The sequence below is a fragment of the Anolis carolinensis genome, chromosome 1, assembly GCF_035594765.1.
Source record: "Anolis carolinensis isolate JA03-04 chromosome 1, rAnoCar3.1.pri, whole genome shotgun sequence".
NCBI lineage: Eukaryota > Metazoa > Chordata > Lepidosauria > Squamata > Dactyloidae > Anolis > Anolis carolinensis.
Window position 1 is genome coordinate 1,238,542 of NC_085841.1, and position 17,486 is coordinate 1,256,027.

The following is a 17,486-nucleotide window of genomic DNA, read 5'->3' on the forward strand; positions in this document are numbered from 1 at the left end:
AACGGTTTGGGACCCACCTACCTCCGTGATCGTATCTCCTTCCATAAACCTGCCCGTTCCTTGCGATCATCCGGAGAGGCCCTGTTATCACCATTGCCTATATCCCAGGCTCGCCTTGTAAGTACAAGGGAGAGGGCCTTCTCTGCTGTGGCCCCCCGATTGTGGAACTCACTTCCCACTGAAATAAGGCAAGCTCCCACTCTGTTAGCTTTTAGGAGAGAATTAAAAACATGGCTCTTCCATTGTGCTTTCGGTGAGTAATGTCTGTCATATATCTCCGTATTACTCCCCTCCGAACTTCTATCCTCCAGATTACCCCTTCCAAATGTCCCTGCCCATAGTGGAGTACTTCTCTGTCCCTCTCACTCCGGGTTTTATCTTTGTGTTCAAGTGGCCTGCCCTTGATTTATAGTTTTTTTGTTTTTGTTTTTTTCTTGATTTCTTGATGTTCTGTTTATTATTATTTATTGTATTTTAAATGGTGTTATGATATGTTGTTCTTATATTTTATTATGTTGTATTGCTCTGGGCATGGCCCCATGTTAGCCGCCCCGAGTCCCCATTGGGGAGATGGTGGCGGGGTATAAATAAAGTTTTATTATTATTATTATTATTTATGATGATCCACACAGTCGAAGGCTTTAGAATAGTCAATAAAGCAGAAGTAGTTTTTCTGGAACTCTCTGGCTTCCTCCATGATCCAGCGGATATTGGCAATTTGGTCTCTGGTTCCTCTGCCTTTTCTGAACCCAGCTTGGACATCTGGCAACTCTCGCTCCATGTCCTGCTGGAGTCTGCCTTGCAGGATCTTGAGCATTACTTTACTGGCATGGGAAATAAGGGCCACTGTATGGAAGTTTGAGCATTCGTTAGCGTTTCTCTTTTTGGGTATGGGGATATAAATGGATTTTTACATATACAGAAGTGGCAAAATTGGTACAATGGAATAGTATAATCTGCAGATACTAAGACCGAATTGTAATAAGAAATTTATTTACTTGCTTACTTACTATATTTATACTCTGCCCTTCTCACCCCTAAAGGGGACTCAGAGCAGCTTACATGTGGCAAGAATTAATATTATCCTCCTCCTCCTTATCCCATGTGCCCTGCCATTCTCACGGCCATGAAGCTCATGGCAGCTATCATGATTGTGACAGCACGCCAGAACACAACATACAGGCAGAGCACCACGGATCGCAAGGTCCCCCTCCTCTCTCCGCAGTGGTTTTTGAAGATTTCGGCCACATCGTCCACGGCCTCCTTGTTCACCTGGCTATCATAGAGGCCCTCTTCGAGCGTGTAGCGAGTGTGGACAGTGCGCACCACGGCCGGGTGATGCGCCTGCTGCTTGGTGTCCATGTGGCGGGTGATCTCCTTCGGCATGTGGTGCAGTAGCACCAGGATAGTCTTCTTCGTCTCACCTGGAAGGAGATGCACAACATAGGTCATGAAACAGCTGGTGGGGATGAAACATTTCCTATGACTTCCAACTCAGCGACTAATCTTACTGAAGCATTGTTTAACATACTGGGACCAGTGGGTGAGCCAGGTTCATCTCAGATAGCTCTTACTGCCAGGAGAAGAAAGAAAGCATGTTTATTTGTTTGTTTGTTTGTTTGTTTGTTTACAGCATTTATATTCCGCCCTTCTCACCCCGAAGGGGACTCAGGGCGGATCACATTACACATATAGGCAAACATTCAATGCCTTTTAACATAGGACAAAGACAAACAACATAGCTCCGAGCAGGCCTCGAACTTATAACCTCCTGGTCAGTAATTCATTGCAGTTAATTGCACTGGCTTGCTCTCCCGTCTGTGCCACAGCCCCGGGCATGAGAAAACCAGACCTGGGTCCTTGGGATGTCAAGTTTACCTGGGCCAGGTCCCCACTCACTGAAGTCTCCTTTTTCTCTCTTTTTCCTCTCTGGCACCTGCCGGAGCCCTAACCCAATGAAAGGCAAAGAGCCCTCCTTGGATGCCTTGCCATCATCTTCCTCTGAAGGTCTATATAATGTGCCATGACAACCAGGGGTAGATTACCCCTGGCCATGACTTACTGGGGAGCCTGGCTTGTTAAAGGTACTTTGGAAAACTATGTCTTTCATACATATAATTTGCCCTAAACGCTCCATATTTTTTCCTATGTGATCCTATTTTGCCTATATGTTGTGTTTTATGCTCCTGGGATCCCCATTCCTTCCCTTTGGGGGAAACCTTGTTCCTGAACCCAAAGATGTCCTGCATGCCACACAATTGCATAGCCTGGGGAAAAGAAACTAAACTGGGAACTTCCTCAAGTCCCCTGTTTCACCTATATCTTTGGACTTTACCTGGACATTGCAACACAATACTTCTATTCAGGTGGGGGAAATCACCTCTCCCTGCCCTTGGGGAGGAACCCATTTCACCACCAGGCGCCTTTGATGAACGGGACTTCTCGCATCGGAAGGAATCAGCATTTCTACAGCCAAAACCCATCTTCTGTCATTTTTGCATGATTGTATTAATTTATAATGTTTTGTTTCTCTGGGGTCTAGAATCGCCAGCCCAGCCCTATTAATGGGCCAGGTCATGTTCATCTCATAAGACAATAGCATTCCTGGGTAGGTGCCCTCAATCACTGTTAATTTTCCTGTTCAGTAAAAGGAACCCCATTCATCGACACTTAGTCATCCCTTATCCCAGCCCACGCTGGCCAGTGAGCCAAGCCCCTCTCTGTGACTGGTCAGAATTAGAATTAGACTCAGAATGGGACAAAATTCTAGAGTCCGAAAACAAATTAATTACAAAGATATATAAGAAACTCTTGGAGTGGAATACTGAGGAAGAACAAATTAAGGGAAGCATGGTGCAACGGTCAAAAGACATAGGAAGGCCTATAAGATATGAAGAATGGGAATCAATCTGGAAGAAAAATATAAAACACACATATGCAACCGACTTAAAAGAAAATCAATACAAAATGATTTACAGATGGTACATCACTCCAAAAAAAAAAAAATAAGCCATTACAACAAAAATATTCAAATAAAATGTTGGAAGTGCCAGGTGAATGAGGGCAGTTTCTACCACATGTGGTGGTCCTGTCCCTAAACAAAGAGGTACTGGAAAAAAATCCATGAAGAATGTGTAAAAATAATGGGAAAGAAACTACATATGAGACCAGAACTATACCTATTGGGCCTTAAAAATTTGAAATTGAACACAAATGAGGAAAAAATTCTAAATTATCTGGTTATAGGAGCCAGGATTGCCTTTGCCAAACTATGGAGAACAAACCAGATCCCTTCAATCAATCAATGGCTATTAAAAGTATGGGAAATAAAGACCATGGACAGACTAACCTTCCTGAAGAAGAAACACCATGGACAACCAATAAAAGAAACCGACTGGTCAATATTTGAAGAATACATAAGGAGAAGACGGACATACCTCGAAGAAATTCCATAAGAACAAACAGAAATATACAAATCTAGCAACACAACATGTCGCTTTAAACCTGTATGCAAAAATACTTAATAAAAATTATTTTTTAAAAAAAAGAATTAGAGGCTTGGCTACAGCCTATGTATAAAAAGGGCTGTGAAACTGTATTCTGTATGCTATCTACTTTGTGAATTGATTAATCACTATCTAGCATCTTATCTGCAGATAATTAAATCTTCCTTGGCTGAAAATCACCTTCTCTCCTTGCTTGCTGGCTGATTCCAATTGGGCCTGATCTGAATGCTCATCATAGCAGGGACTCACTGATCCCTTGCTTGGGGTTTCTGACAACAGGCTTCTCCCTGGTCTCACTGCCAGGGGTTGCCTCTTCAAATGGGGCCAACAAGAAGAGAGGGATGAAGTGCATGAGTGAAATGGAGGAAGGAAAGAAAGCACCACAAAGAGCCTGCCCACTGTTGCCAAAGTGTTGCCATGGAACCATGGTGAGGGAGGGTATCTCAGAGCTGGAGAAAGGAGAAAGTAGGCAGGCAACAGCCTCTCTGACACCTGGGCAATGCTTTTGATACACACTGGTATTCGGCTTATCTCGTTTTTTCTGCCCAAGTGTCACACCTTGACTGTTTCCTACTTGCCACAGAGCAGAAACCCATTGTAGCCCAGCTCAAGCCCCATCACATTCTTGCTTAATTGCGCTGGACTTACTATTGAGACCCTCCAGAGCATCGTCCATGTCGGTGCCCATCCGAGAAACCACCGGGCAGAAGACCAGCAGGAAGTGGGCAGAGAAATCATCCTTCTTGAGATGGATAAGGTGACGGGAAACGCGGTCGGAGACCTTCTTTAAGAACTGATGCTCACAGTCACCTGTCCGCCCAGTGACACGGATCTGGATGGGCAGCTCTGGAGAAGAGAAGGGAAGATGAGGATTGACACTCTCTTGGGGTGCATCTACATTGCAGAATTAACGCAGTTTGACACAACTTTGACGGCCACGGCTCAATGCTGTGGAATCCTGGGAAATGGAGTTTTGCAAGGTCTTGAGCCTTCTCTGACAAAAATGACAACTCCCCAGATCCCACACTATTGAGCCAGGGTAGTTCAAGTGGGGTCAAAACTGCATTAATTTTACAGTGTAGATTGTCAGAAATATTAAAAATTAATTAGGTATTTTTGATTACAAAAATGTGAGTCAAGCAGTGAAAGAGTTAAATAAGCTAGTGTCAGCCCTGAGTAGAGTGAGAAGGTGTGAGTGTGAGAAGCTTCGGTGAGAGAAGCCCCAGGTTGACGGCCTCCAGTGTATAAAGCTCCAGTGTGAAGGCTGCTGTGTGTAAAGCTACTGTGTGATGCTCCTGTATACGTTCAGTGTGAGAGGAGGCTCTGTGAGAGCGAAGCTGTTTATCTACACAGGAAAGAAGCCCAGCGTGGAAGTTAGTGGCCAAAGCTAGTGTGTCCTGAGGAGAGTGAGAAGGTGTGAGTGTGAGAAGCTTCGGTGAGAGAAGCCCCAGGTTGGAGGCCTCGTATGTGAAGCTTCAGTGTGAAGGCTGCTGTGTGTAAAGCTACTGTGTGATACTCCTGTATACGTTCAGTGTGAGAGAAGGCTCTGTGAGAGCAAAGCTGTTGATCTACACAGGAAAGAAGCCCAGCGTGGAAGTTAGTGGCCAAAGCTAGTGTTGTCCTGAGGAGTGTGAGAAGGACTCAGTGTGAGAAGCTTCGGTGAGAGAAGCCCCAGGTTGAAGGCTTCGTATGTGAAGCTCCAGTGTGAAGGCTGCTGTGTGTAAAGCTACTGTGTGATGCTCCTGCATACGTTCGGTGTGAGAGGAGGCTCTGTGAGAGCGAAGCTGTTTATCTACACAGGAAAGAAGCCCAGCGTGGAAGTTAGTGGCCAAAGCTAGTGTGTCCTGAGGAGAGTGAGAAGGTGTGAGTGTGAGAAGCTTCGGTGAGAGAAGCCCCAGGTTGGAGGCCTCGTATGTGAAGCTTCAGTGTGAAGGCTGCTGTGTGTAAAGCTACTGTGTGATACTCCTGTATACGTTCAGTGTGAGAGAAGGCTCTGTGAGAGCAAAGCTGTTGATCTACACAGGAAAGAAGCCCAGCGTGGAAGTTAGTGGCCAAAGCTAGTGTTGTCCTGAGGAGTGTGAGAAGGACTCAGTGTGAGAAGCTTCGGTGAGAGAAGCCCCAGGTTGAAGGCCTCGTATGTGAAGCTCCAGTGTGAAGGCTGCTGTGTGTAAAGCTACTGTGTGATGCTCCTGCATACGTTCAGTGTGAGAGGAGGCTCTGTGAGAGCGAAGCTGTTTATCTACACAGGAAAGAAGCCCAGCGTGGAAGTTAGTGGCCAAAGCTAGTGTGTCCTGAGGAGAGTGAGAAGGTGTGAGTGTGAGAAGCTTCGGTGAGAGAAGCCCCAGGTTGGAGGCCTCGTATGTGAAGCTTCAGTGTGAAGGCTGCTGTGTGTAAAGCTACTGTGTGATGCTCCTGTATACGTTCAGTGTGAGAGAAGGCTCTGTGAGAGCAAAGCTGTTGATCTACACAGGAAAGAAGCCCAGCGTGGAAGTTAGTGGCCAAAGCTAGTGTTGTCCTGAGGAGTGTGAGAAGGACTCAGTGTGAGAAGCTTCGGTGAGAGAAGCCCCAGGTTGAAGGCCTCGTATGTGAAGCTCCAGTGTGAAGGCTGCTGTGTGTAAAGCTACTGTGTGATGCTCCTGCATACGTTCGGTGTGAGAGGAGGCTCTGTGAGAGCGAAGCTGTTTATCTACACAGGAAAGAAGCCCAGTGTGGAAGTTAGTAGCCAAAGCTGGTGTTGTCCTGAGGAGTGTGAGAAGGACTCAGTGTGAGAAGCTTCAGTGAGAGAAGCCCCAGGTTGAAGGCCTCGTATGTGAAGCTCCAGTGTGAAGGCTGCTGTGTGTAAAGCTACTGTGTGATGCTCCTGCATACGTTCGGTGTGAGAGGAGGCTCTGTGAGAGCGAAGCTGTTTATCTACACAGGAAAGAAGGCCAGCGTGGAAGTTAGTGGCCAAAGCTAGTGTTGTCCTGAGGAGTGTGAGAAGGACTCAGTGTGAGAAGCTTCGGTGAGAGAAGCCCCAGGTTGAAGGCCTCATGTGTGTAGCTCCAGTGTGAAGGCTGCTGTGTGTAAAGCTACCGTGTGAAGCTCCTCTGTAAGTCTGGTGTGAGAGGAGGCTCTGTGAGAGTGAAGCTCTGTCTCCACAAGAAAGAAGCCTAGTGTGGAAGCAAAGAAGGAAGTATAAAGAACTTTATTTGTGATATGGAAACCTTGTTTTTGTAAATAGTGCAACCATATTATTTTGCTACAAAGAAAAGCCTCCCAAGGAGGGCTAGAGACTTGGGCAGGATGTGGCTGAATTCCAACCCCTCCCACGTCTCATAACAGTAGCCATTCTGGAGCTATTCCGCTTACTTGTTTCAGTCCACGGCAACCACCACCACCTTCGGTTCTCCCACTCCTGGGATTCAGCCTTCCTTTGACAAAACAGCCAACGCCATAGCCGCACACACAGCCGCGCAGCACCCACCACCTGCAAAGGAGGACAAGTCCATAGGCTTTCAAGCCGGCACTTGAGTTACTCCCAAGTTACAAACAGGGCTAAAACAATAGGAAGTGAGATAATTCTACGCCTCGGAAGGAAGGAAAATCCACCCCTGGAAGAGTTATTATCATGCGGAAAGGGGGTCTCCAATGAAGCTTTATCTCCAATCCTTGTTTCCACAACAAGCCACATTGTTGTGGAAACAGCTGTGGCACAGGCTGGTAAGCAGCCTGCTGCAATAAATCACTCTGACCATGAGGTCATGAGTTCGAGGCCAGCCAGTGGCAGGGTGAGCACCCGTCAATAAAAAATAAAAAATAGCCCCTGCTCGTTGCTGACCTAGCAACCCGAAAGATAGTTGCATCTATCAAGTAGGAAATAAGGTACCACTTATAAAAGTGGGGAGGCAAGTTTAACTAATTTATGACACTGGAATGAGGAAGTGCTGTCAGAGTGGATGATGAAGCAGCTGCTCCCCCCTGTGGCCAGAATCGAACATCCCCTCGGGAGAAAGTTAAATTGCCTCTGCGTCTGTCTGTCTCTGTCTCAGTTTGATGTGTTTATGGGCATTGAATGTTTGCCCTATGTGTGTATAATGTGATCCGCCCTGAGTCCCCTTTGGGGTGAGAAAGAAGGGTGGAATATAAATAAATAAATATAAATAAATATAAATAAATAAATACTTTTCCAAAATCCCATTCTCATAGGGACAGAAAGTGAGAATGAAATCTTCTGAAAAGGGAAACAGGCAGCATAGGAAACCCATATGCCATCCAAAGCTAAAAACAGAATATATTTTTGGCAGATGATGTTGTTATTGTTGTTGTTTATTCCTTCAGTCGCTTTCGACTCTTCATGACCCCATGGACCAGACCAGGCCAGAGCTCCCTGTCGGCTGTGGCCACCCCTATCTCCTTCAAGGTCAAGCCAGTCACTTCAAGGATACCGTCCATCCATCTTGCCCTTGGTCGGCCTCTCTTCCTTTTTCCTTCCATTTTCCCCAGCATCGTGATCTTTTCCAAGCTTTCCTGTCTCCTCAAGATGTGGCCAAAATACTTCAGCTTTGTCTCCAATATCCTTCCCTCCAGTGAGCAGCCATTGGCATTATTTCCTGGAGGATGGACTGGTTGGGTCTTCTTGCCAAGGTCCAAGGTACTCTCAGGATTTTCCTCCAGCACCAGAGTTCAAAAGCGTCTCTCTTCCTTCACTCAGCCTTCCTTATGGTCCATCTCTCTCTCGCATCCATAGGTCACTATGGGGAAGACCATGGCTTTGACTATGCGGACCTTCGTTGCCAGTGTGATGTCTCTGCTCTTCACTATTTTGTCAAGGTTGGTCCTTGCTCTCCTCCCAAGAAGGAAACGTCTTCTGATTTCCTGGCTGTAGGAATCTTTGCACCTAGAAATATAAAGTTTGTCCCTTCCTCCACATTTTCTCCCTCTATTTGCCAGTTAACTGGTTTCCATAATCTTGGTTTTCTTGATGTTTAGCTGCAACCCAGCTTTTGCACTTTCTTCTTTCTTTCACCTTGGTGAGAAGGCTCTTCAGATCCTCCTCGCTTTCAGGCATCAAAGTGGTATCATCTGCATATCTAAGGTTGTTAATGTTTCTTCCAGAAATTTTAACTCCGGCCTTGGATACACTTTAGAAATGTCCCTGTTCCAACTTACATACAAATTCAACTTAAGAACAAATCTACAGAACCTTTCCTGCTCGTAACTTGGAGACTGCCTGTCATATAATTCCATTTATTAAGGCCTAGACCAAAAGTCATTCGCATTCACACATTTGGATTTATCATATCAGAAGTGAACTGAGGGTACAGTTGTAAAGTGTTTAAAAACACAAAAGTTAAAAACTTGGCATTACGTTAAATGTCCTTTGACCAGCAGCTGGCCACTTGGAGTGCGTCTGGTGTTGCTATTAGAAGGTCCTCCCTTGTGCATGTGACAGGGCTCAGAGTACATTTCAGTAGATGGCCTGTGGTTTGCTCTTCTCCACAGTCACATTTTGTGGATTCCACTTTGTAACCCCATGCTGTGACTCAGCCACAGTATAGCCAGAGTCAGGATGAAGAAGGGGATTCTGGGTTTCAGATATAAGAGCCAGTAGATGATGGGTTTCAGATACAAGAGCCAGAAGATGAGGGCATTGGAATGCAGGCTGAATCGAAGGCTGGAGAATTGCAGTTTGAGCAGAATAAACTGTTGACCCCAGAAGCCATAGATAACAGCCAGGATGACATTCCCATGGGAATTAATGAGCAAGGGAGCTCTCAAGTCCCGGTTCAGGTGCAAGATAACGAAGACCTTGATCTATCTAGGGCGGACTGTCTATTATGGAGAGGTTCTCAGGTCCGTAGGAGTGAGAGGCTAGCGAGAAAGAAAGAGGCGAGTTCTGGGAAAAGAAATGCCTTTCTCGGGTGCTTTTAAAAGTGTGTGTTTGCAGATAGCTCGTTGTCAAAGCAAATCCTCGCTTCATCTGTGTGGATGTTCTTGTTTCATGTCTACCTGGAAAAGTCTACCTGGATCTTTGTACTTTTGGGCCTTGTTTTTGGGATCTACTGACTACTGTCTTTGCCTTATGGATTATTAGACTGCTATGGTTATAGACTAATGGATTTCCATGACTTATGAACTATTTGGATTCCTATTGACTCTTTTACGTTTTTTACGTTGAAAAACCTTTCAACTGCCTGCTTTGATTTATATATTTGCTTTTGCTCAATAAAACTTCCAAAGACTGTCTTCTGTGTCTGACTGAATGTCTATAGCAAGGTGAACTATTCTGAGGTGCGACACCCCATTTCTTAAGATTGGCTCTGCATCTCGTGGTGCCAAAGTGCAGTCTATTCAGCGCCTTCCAAGGAGGGAGTCTTTCATCTAGTATCAGCCATGGATTGAGATTCTGGGTTTTAGCCTACCACTTTTGGACTCTTGCTTGCTGAGGTGCTCCTGTGAGTATCTCTGTAGATCTTAGAAAGCTATTTCTTGATTTAAGGAATGGCTGATATCTGGACAGGTGATGAGCCGGATATGTTAATGCCTTGGCCCTTTCATTGCTGGCTGCTACTTCCCGACAGATGTCAGATAGTGCAATACCGGCTAAACAGTATAATTTCTCCAGTGGTGTGTGGCATAGGCACCCTTTGATAATGTGGCATGTCTCATGAAGAGCCACATCCACGGTTTTAACAAGGTAAAATGTCTTCCACACTGGGCGTGCATATTCAGCAGAAGAGTAGCCAAGCGCAAGGGCAGATGTCTTCACTGTGCCTGGTCTTGATCCCCAGGTTGTGCCAGTCTGCTTTCCTATGATATTATTTCTAGCACCCACTTTTTGCTTGATAGTTAAGCAGTGCTTCTTGTCAGTCAGAGCACGGTCCAGGGTGATTCCCAAGTATTTTGGTGTGCTGCATTCACATAGATAAAGCAATATAAAAGAGCAACAACATAAAGCAGTATGAAAGGACACCTGTATAAAACATTATAAAAGTTCTACACAGAACAATTGGTACAACTATCTTGCCTATTAAAATGAAATACCATCAAAATACAATATAACAACAAGAACCAAACTATTTAGCAAAACAGTTAACTGTGTTTTACTGTCGAAGGCTTTCATGGCTGGAATCACTGGGTTGCTATGAGGTTTTTTTTTGGGTTGTATGACCATGTTCCAGAAGCATTCTCTCCTGATGTTTTGTCTGAATCTCTGGCTAATGTCATCTTCAGGGGTTCTGTTGGCAGTGAGGCAAATGGAGTGGATATATGTGTGTGTGTGTGTGTGTGTGTGTGTGTGTGTATGTGTGGAATGATATCCAGGGTTGTTGTAGGTTTTCCAGGCTGTGTGGCCATGTTGCAGTAGTATTCTCTCCTGATGTTTTGCCCACATCTATGGCAGGCATCCTCAGAGGTTGCGAGGTGTATCTGAGGATGCCTGCCATAGATGTGGGCAAAATGTCAGGAGAGAATACTTCTGGAACATGGCCATACAGCCCGGAAAACACACAACAACCCTGCGATTCCGGCCATGAAAGCCTTCGACAACATATGATTTCCAGGGTCGGAAGAAGAACCCTTGTCTGTTTGAAGCAAGTGTGAATGTTGCTATTAGCAAGCCTGAATAGCATTGGGTATATACTTTGTATATTGAGTATCTACATTGTATATACTTCGTATGCCGCAGCAACAAAGGAGAAAGAACAGCCTTCCTGCTTGTTTAGGGAAGAACAAAAGTCTCTTGTGTGTTTTGTTGTCTGAGTAGAAAACTGTGCTTTTGGATCCCTGGTTGCTTACTAATAGAATCACTTCTGCAAGAAGCGGATTTTTCGGGCTGCATAGAGCCGCTGGTGGAGCCCCCGGTGGCGCAGCGGATTAAACTAATGAGCTGCTGAGCTTGCTGACTGAAAGGTTGGCAGTTCGAATCCAGGGAGCAGAGTGAGCTTCCACTATTAGCCCCAGCTTCTGCCAACCAAGCAGTTTGAATACATGCAAATGAGAGTAGATCAATAGGTACTGCTTCTGCGGGAAGATAACAGCGCTCCATGCAGTCATGTTGGCCACATGACCTTGGAGGTGTCTATGGACAACGCCGGCTCTTCGGCTTAGAAATGGAGATGAGCATCACCACTCAGAGTCGGACATGACTGGACTCAACGTCAGGGGAAACCTTGACCTTATAGAGTCCCTGACAAGGCCAGGGTGCATCTATCTACCCTTCAGGAAAAGTTTAAAAACTTGGCTTTTCCAGTGTGATTATGGAGAATAATAATTATTCCCAATGACAAAACCCATCTCAGTGACGTTTACTATACCTGATGCACTTTATTCTGTTCCATCCCATCCCAAATCTCTTACTAAATACAGTAGAGTCTCACTTATCCAACGTAAACGGGCCAGCAGAACGTTGGATAAGTGAATATGTTGGATAATAAGGAGAGATTGTCCTTATTGATTAAACATCAAATTAGGTTATGATTTTACAAATTAAGCACCAAAACATGTTATACAACAAATTTGACAGAAAAAGTAGTTCAATATGCAGTAATGCTATGTAGTAATTACTGTATTTACGAATTTAGCACCAAAATATCATGATGTATTGAAACCATTGACTACAAAAATGCATTGGATAATCCAGAACGTTGGATAAGCGAGTGTTGGATAAGTGAGACTCTACTGTATAACACTTTACAATATATACTCCTTGCACTTTGGCTCAGTTTGTTTTGTCAACGCCTGTTCTGATTTTATACTAAGTCTAACCATACTACGTCACTGTTTTGTTTTTACTATGTTATTGTGTATAATTATGTTTTTATTTTGATGTATTTTTATCTTCTGATGAAATGTATCAAGTATGTATTTTATTCTGTTTTATTGTAACTATCCAGGCTTGGCCCTATGTTAGCTGCCCCGAATCCCTTTGGGGAGATGGAGGTGGGATACAAAAATAAAGTTGTTATTATTATCACCCTGCAGAATGTCCTATGGTACCACCTTCACTGCCACTGCAGCTCAATGCTATGGGATCCTGGGAGTTGCAGTGTGCTGAGAAAATTGCCCTCTTTGGCAGGGAAGGCCTTGCAAAATTATATCTCCCAGTAGGACCCCCTAGCATTGAGCAAGGCCCTAGGAGGTGGACAACGGGGTCCTGACATCTTCATCCTTGAATAAGGCAATAGAAAGACCTCACAACCTCACAGGACGTCTGCCATAGATGTGGGCGAAACGTCAGGAGAGAATGTTTCTGGAACATGGCCAGGCAGCCTGGAAAATACACAACCCAACAGAAAGACCATGGTTTGGGCTCAAGAGGAGATAGAATTCCAGGAACCCGAAAGACCTCACAATCTCACAACCTCTCAGGACGTCTGCCATAGAGGTGGGCAAAAGGTCAGGAGAGAATGGTTCTGGAACATGGTCTTACAGCCTGGAAAATGCACAACAACTCAATAGAAAGACCATGGTTTGGGCTCAGGAGTGCGATAGAATTCCAGGAACCAGAAAGACTTCACAATCTCACAACCTCTCAGGACGTCTGCCATAGATGTGGGCGAAACGTCAGGAGAGAATGCTTCTGGAACATGGCCATATAGTAGCCCGGAAAATGCACAACAACCCAATGGTTGTTTGGACTCAGGAGGAGATAGAATTCCAGGAACCAGAAAGCGAAAGCAGCCTCCTGGCTCTTTCCTTCCAAGGCTGGCTGGTTGCTTGAGGACTTTGCAGCCCAAGGTCAAGGGATCCCTGGGATGTCTAGTTTCCAAGAGAAGGGAAAGTGGGGCACGTTATGGGAGGGCTGTTTTGCAGGATCGCTTGTCTTTCATTCCCTCCGTCCGGGTAACCAATGCCTTTGTCTGGCTCTCTTTGGCACGCAGCGCTGTTCTGCTCCGCTCTCTGCACATGCTCAGGGGCTCCCCAGGGCTTCCTGAGCATGCGCAGAACTCCCACCAGACCCCCCTCCTCCTCCTCGTCCCCCAATACTGACCACTCTGCAGCAGAGGTTCCAGCACCAGATGACCGGGCGGCAAAGCCAGCAGAGCCATTGGCAGGAGGGGGCGGGCGGGGGTCCCGGGGCCCTGCGGGGAGGGGGGCTCGTCCCCAGGAGAGAAGCCTTGGGGTCCTCGCAGTCCCAGCCCTCCATCTCCGCCCAGAAAGACAAACACAAAGAGAAACCGAAAGGGAACCTGCGCAGAAAGGAGCAGCCGCGCCGCCCTGAGATTAGATTGCGAAGAGACCTCGGAGGTCATCTAGCCCGCCCAGATAAAGCCCAACCCAACTCTATCAGGCACGGGCAAATTTGGGCCCGCCTCCAGGTGTTTTGGACTGCAACTCCCACCATTCCTCACAGCCTCAGGCCCCTTCCTTTCTCCCCTACCCATTGTGGCAACAACCCTCGTTTATGCTATGGGAAGTGGGGAGGGGGGAGACAAAGTGTAAAGTTAAGGTAAAGGTTTTCCCCTGACGTTAAGTCCAGTCGTGTCTGACTCTAGGGGTTGGTGCTCATCTCCATTTCTAAGCCCAAGTGCCGGCGTTGTCCACAGACATCTCCAGGTCATGTGGCCACTGGCATGACTGCATGGAGCGCCCTTACCTTCCTCCCAAAGCAGTTTCTATTGATCTACTCACATTGGCATGTTTTTGAACTGCTAGGTTGGCAGGAGCTGGGGCTAACAGCGGGCGCTCACTCCGCTCCCGGAATTTGAACCTGGCACCTTTCGGTCTGCAAGCTCAGCAGCTCAGTGCTTTAACACACTGAGCCACCAGGGGCCCAAAGTGTAAAACAGGGTGAATTTGTTTTCCTCCTTCAACTCCCCTCCCCCTGTAAAATAGACTATCCTTCTCTCTCTAGCGCCCCCTTGTGGCCTCCATCGGGATAATGGAACAATATCGTATTGGAGCTCCTGGTGGTACACCGGACTATATTGTTGAGCTGCTGACCAAAAAGTTGCCGGTTCGAATCCAGAGAGCGGGGAGGGCTCCCACTGTTAGCCCCAGCTCCTGCCAACCTAGCAGTTCGAAAACATGCCAATGTAAGTAGATCAATAGGTACCACTCTGGTGGGAAGGTAACATTGGCGTTCCATGCCGTCATGCCAGTGGCAACATGACCTTGGAGGTGTCTACGGTCAGCGCCGGCTCTTTGGCTTAGAAATGGAGATGAGCACCAACCCCCAGAGTTGGACACAACTGGACTTAACGTCAGGGGAAAACCTTTACTTGAGTAAATTTTTGAGTCACTTTGAGTCTCCTTGTGGTGAGAAAAAGTGGGGTATAAATAAACATAATAATAATAATAATAATAATAATAATAATAATAATAATAATAATAATAATAAATCTAGCAGGTTAAACCACTGAGCTGCTTAACATGCTAACCAAAAGGTTGGCGGTTTGAATCCGGGAAGCAGGGGGCTCTCCTACTGTTAATCCCAGCTTCTGCCAATATAGCAGCTTGAAAACATGCAAATGTGAGTAGATCAATAGGTACTGCTGTGGCGGGAAGGTAACAGCACTTCATGAAGTCATGCCAGCCACATGACCTTGGAGGTGTCTATGAATAACACCAGCTCTTCAGTTTAGAAATGGAGAGGAGCATCAACCCCCGAGTCGGACACGACTAGACTTAATGCCAGAGGAAAACTTTACTTACCTTTAAGTCTGTCTTTGAGCCACTTTGAGTCTCCTTGTGGTGAGAAAAAGTGAGGTATAAACATAATAATAATAATAATAATAATAATAATAATAATAATAATAATAATAATAATAATAATATCTATCCATCTATCTTTGAGCCGCATTGAGTCTCTTTGCGGAGAGAAAAGCAGAGTATAAATAAGCATAATACAGTAGAGTCTTACTTATCCAACATAAACGGGCCGGCAGAACATTGGATAAGTGAATATGTTGGATAATAAGGAGAGATTAAGAAAAAGCCTATTAAACATCAAATTAGGTTATGATTTTACAAATTAAGCACCAAAACATCATGTTATACAACAAATTTGGCAGAAAAAGTAGTTCAATTCACAGTAATGTTATGTAGTAATTACTGTATTTACGAATTTAGCACCAAAATATCACGATGTATTGAAAACAATGACTATAAAAATGCGTTGGATAATCCAGAACATTGGATAAGCGAGTGTTGGATAAGTGAGACTCTACTGTAATAATATCTATCTAGCGGGTTATACCACTGAGCTGTTGAACTTGCTGACCAAAGGATCGGCGGTTCGAATCCAGAGAGTGGGGCGAGCTCCCACTGTTAATCTCAGCCTCTGCCAACCAAGCAGCTCGAAAATGTGCAAATGTGAGTAGATGAATAGGGACTGCTCTGGCAGAAAGTTAACAGCACTCTATGTAGTCATGCCGGCTACATGACCTTGGAGGTGTCTACGGACAATGCCGGCTCTTTGGCTTAGAAATGAAGATGAGCACCAACCCCCAGAGTCGGACACTCAGGGGAAAATCTTTACCTTTACTTTTACCGTACAATTTAAATTGTATGCGGATGCTTTTATGTTATGCTGCTTTGAGTTTCCTTCGGGAGAGATAAAGCAGGGTATAAATAAATATAATTATAATAATAGGCTGGTTTGTTTGATTCTATTTTCACGTTCATACCTTGTGAGTTTTGAACTGCGCTGTTGTTTGTAGCGTTGTAAGGCGCTTTGTGTCTCAATTGAGATATCGCTGCCTTGAGCCATGAGGCAAGGTAAGAAAATCATCATCATCATTATCATCATAATCTGTCTGAACTCCCATCATCCTCGACCGTGCTCCCTTGACCTCACCAGCAATTAAAGTGAGACCATGAAGGGTATGTTGTTTGCCAGGTTGGGTCCAGGGTCATCATTGTTGGGACTGACACAACTCTCCAGATGTGTGTGAACTACATTTCCCATCATCCTGTCAATGCCCCTGAAACTGTGCCAATATTTTAAATTGGTTGCAATCGGTATGTGTGCCAGGCTGGTCCAAAATTGTTGACTAGGGCCATGATGTGGCTCTCTGGATGTGAGGACTACAATTTCCATCATCCTCTACCAATACCCCCAAACCTGCCATTATTTTAAGTTGTTCATGAAGGGTATGTGTGCCAGGTTAGACCAGATGCATCATCAGTGGGATTCATTCAACTTTCTGGATGTGGGTGGAATACAACTCCCATCATCCCCAGTTAATTCCCCTCAACCCTGCCAGTATTTTAAGTTGGTCATGATGGGTCTGTTTGCCAAAGTTGGTCCAGATCCATTATTGGTGGGATTCACAGTGCTCTTTTTATGTGTCTGTACTGCAACTCCCATCATCCAAGATCATCTCCTCCAAACCCAACAGTATTTTCTATTGGTCATTAGGGGAAAGGTGTGTCTGTGTGTCAGGTTAATCCAGATCCATCATTAGTGGAACTTATTCAACTCTCTGGATGTGGGTGGACTACAACTCCCATCAACCTCAGTCAATTCCCAATCCAACCTGTATTTTAAGTTGGTCACAATGGGTCTGTGTGCCAAGTTTGGTCCACATCCATTATTGGTGGGATGCACAGTGCTCTCTTTATGTGGGTGGACTGCAACTCCCATCATCCAAGGTTCATCTCCTCCAAACCAGTATTTTCTATTGGTCACTAGGGGAGATGTGTGTCTGTGTGTCAAGTTAATCCAGATCCATCATTAGTGGAACTTATTCAACTCTCTGGAAGTGTGTGGACTACAACTCCCATCAACCTCAGTCAATTCCCAATACAACCTGTATTTTAAGTTGGTCACAATGGGTCTGTGTGCCAAGTTTGGTCCAGATCCATTATTGGTGGGATTCACAGTGCTCTCTTTATGTGGGTTGACTGCAACTCCCATCATCCAAGGTTCATCTCCTCCAAACCAGTATTTTCTATTGGTAGTTAGGGGAGATGTGTGTCTGTGTCAGGTTAATCCAGATCCATCATTAGTGGAACCCACTCGACTCTCTGGATGTGTGTGGACTACAACTCCCATCA

At 45.4% G+C, this 17,486-nt stretch overlaps 1 protein-coding gene across 1 annotated transcript; it reads right to left on the reverse strand.

The window, feature by feature from the left end:
- Positions 1-973: 973 nt before the first annotated feature.
- LOC103281671 (uncharacterized) lies at positions 974-13,669 on the reverse strand. The gene is made up of 4 exons (XM_008123715.3): positions 13,477-13,669; positions 6,855-6,972; positions 4,155-4,352; positions 974-1,424 (listed from the first exon to the last, which is right to left on the reverse strand). The coding sequence occupies exons 1-4, from the start codon at positions 13,630-13,632 to the stop codon at positions 1,096-1,098; spliced, it is 801 nt and encodes a 266-aa protein (XP_008121922.2). The 5' UTR covers positions 13,633-13,669; the 3' UTR covers positions 974-1,095.
- Positions 13,670-17,486: the final 3,817 nt, after the last annotated feature.

What these genes read in the sequence shown, in the direction of transcription:
- LOC103281671 (XM_008123715.3), bottom strand. Translation starts at nt 13,632, where the DNA reads ATGGAGGGCTGGGACTGCGAGGACCCCAAGGCTTCTCTCCTGGGGACG. An exon ending in GTTGCCGTGGACTGAAACAA is followed by an intron (nt 4,353 to 6,854) that starts GTAAGCGGAATA and finishes TCTCTTCTCCAG; the next exon opens with AGCTGCCCATCCAGATCCGT. An exon ending in TGCTCTGGAGGGTCTCAATA is followed by an intron (nt 1,425 to 4,154) that starts GTAAGTCCAGCG and finishes ATCTCCTTCCAG; the next exon opens with GTGAGACGAAGAAGACTATC.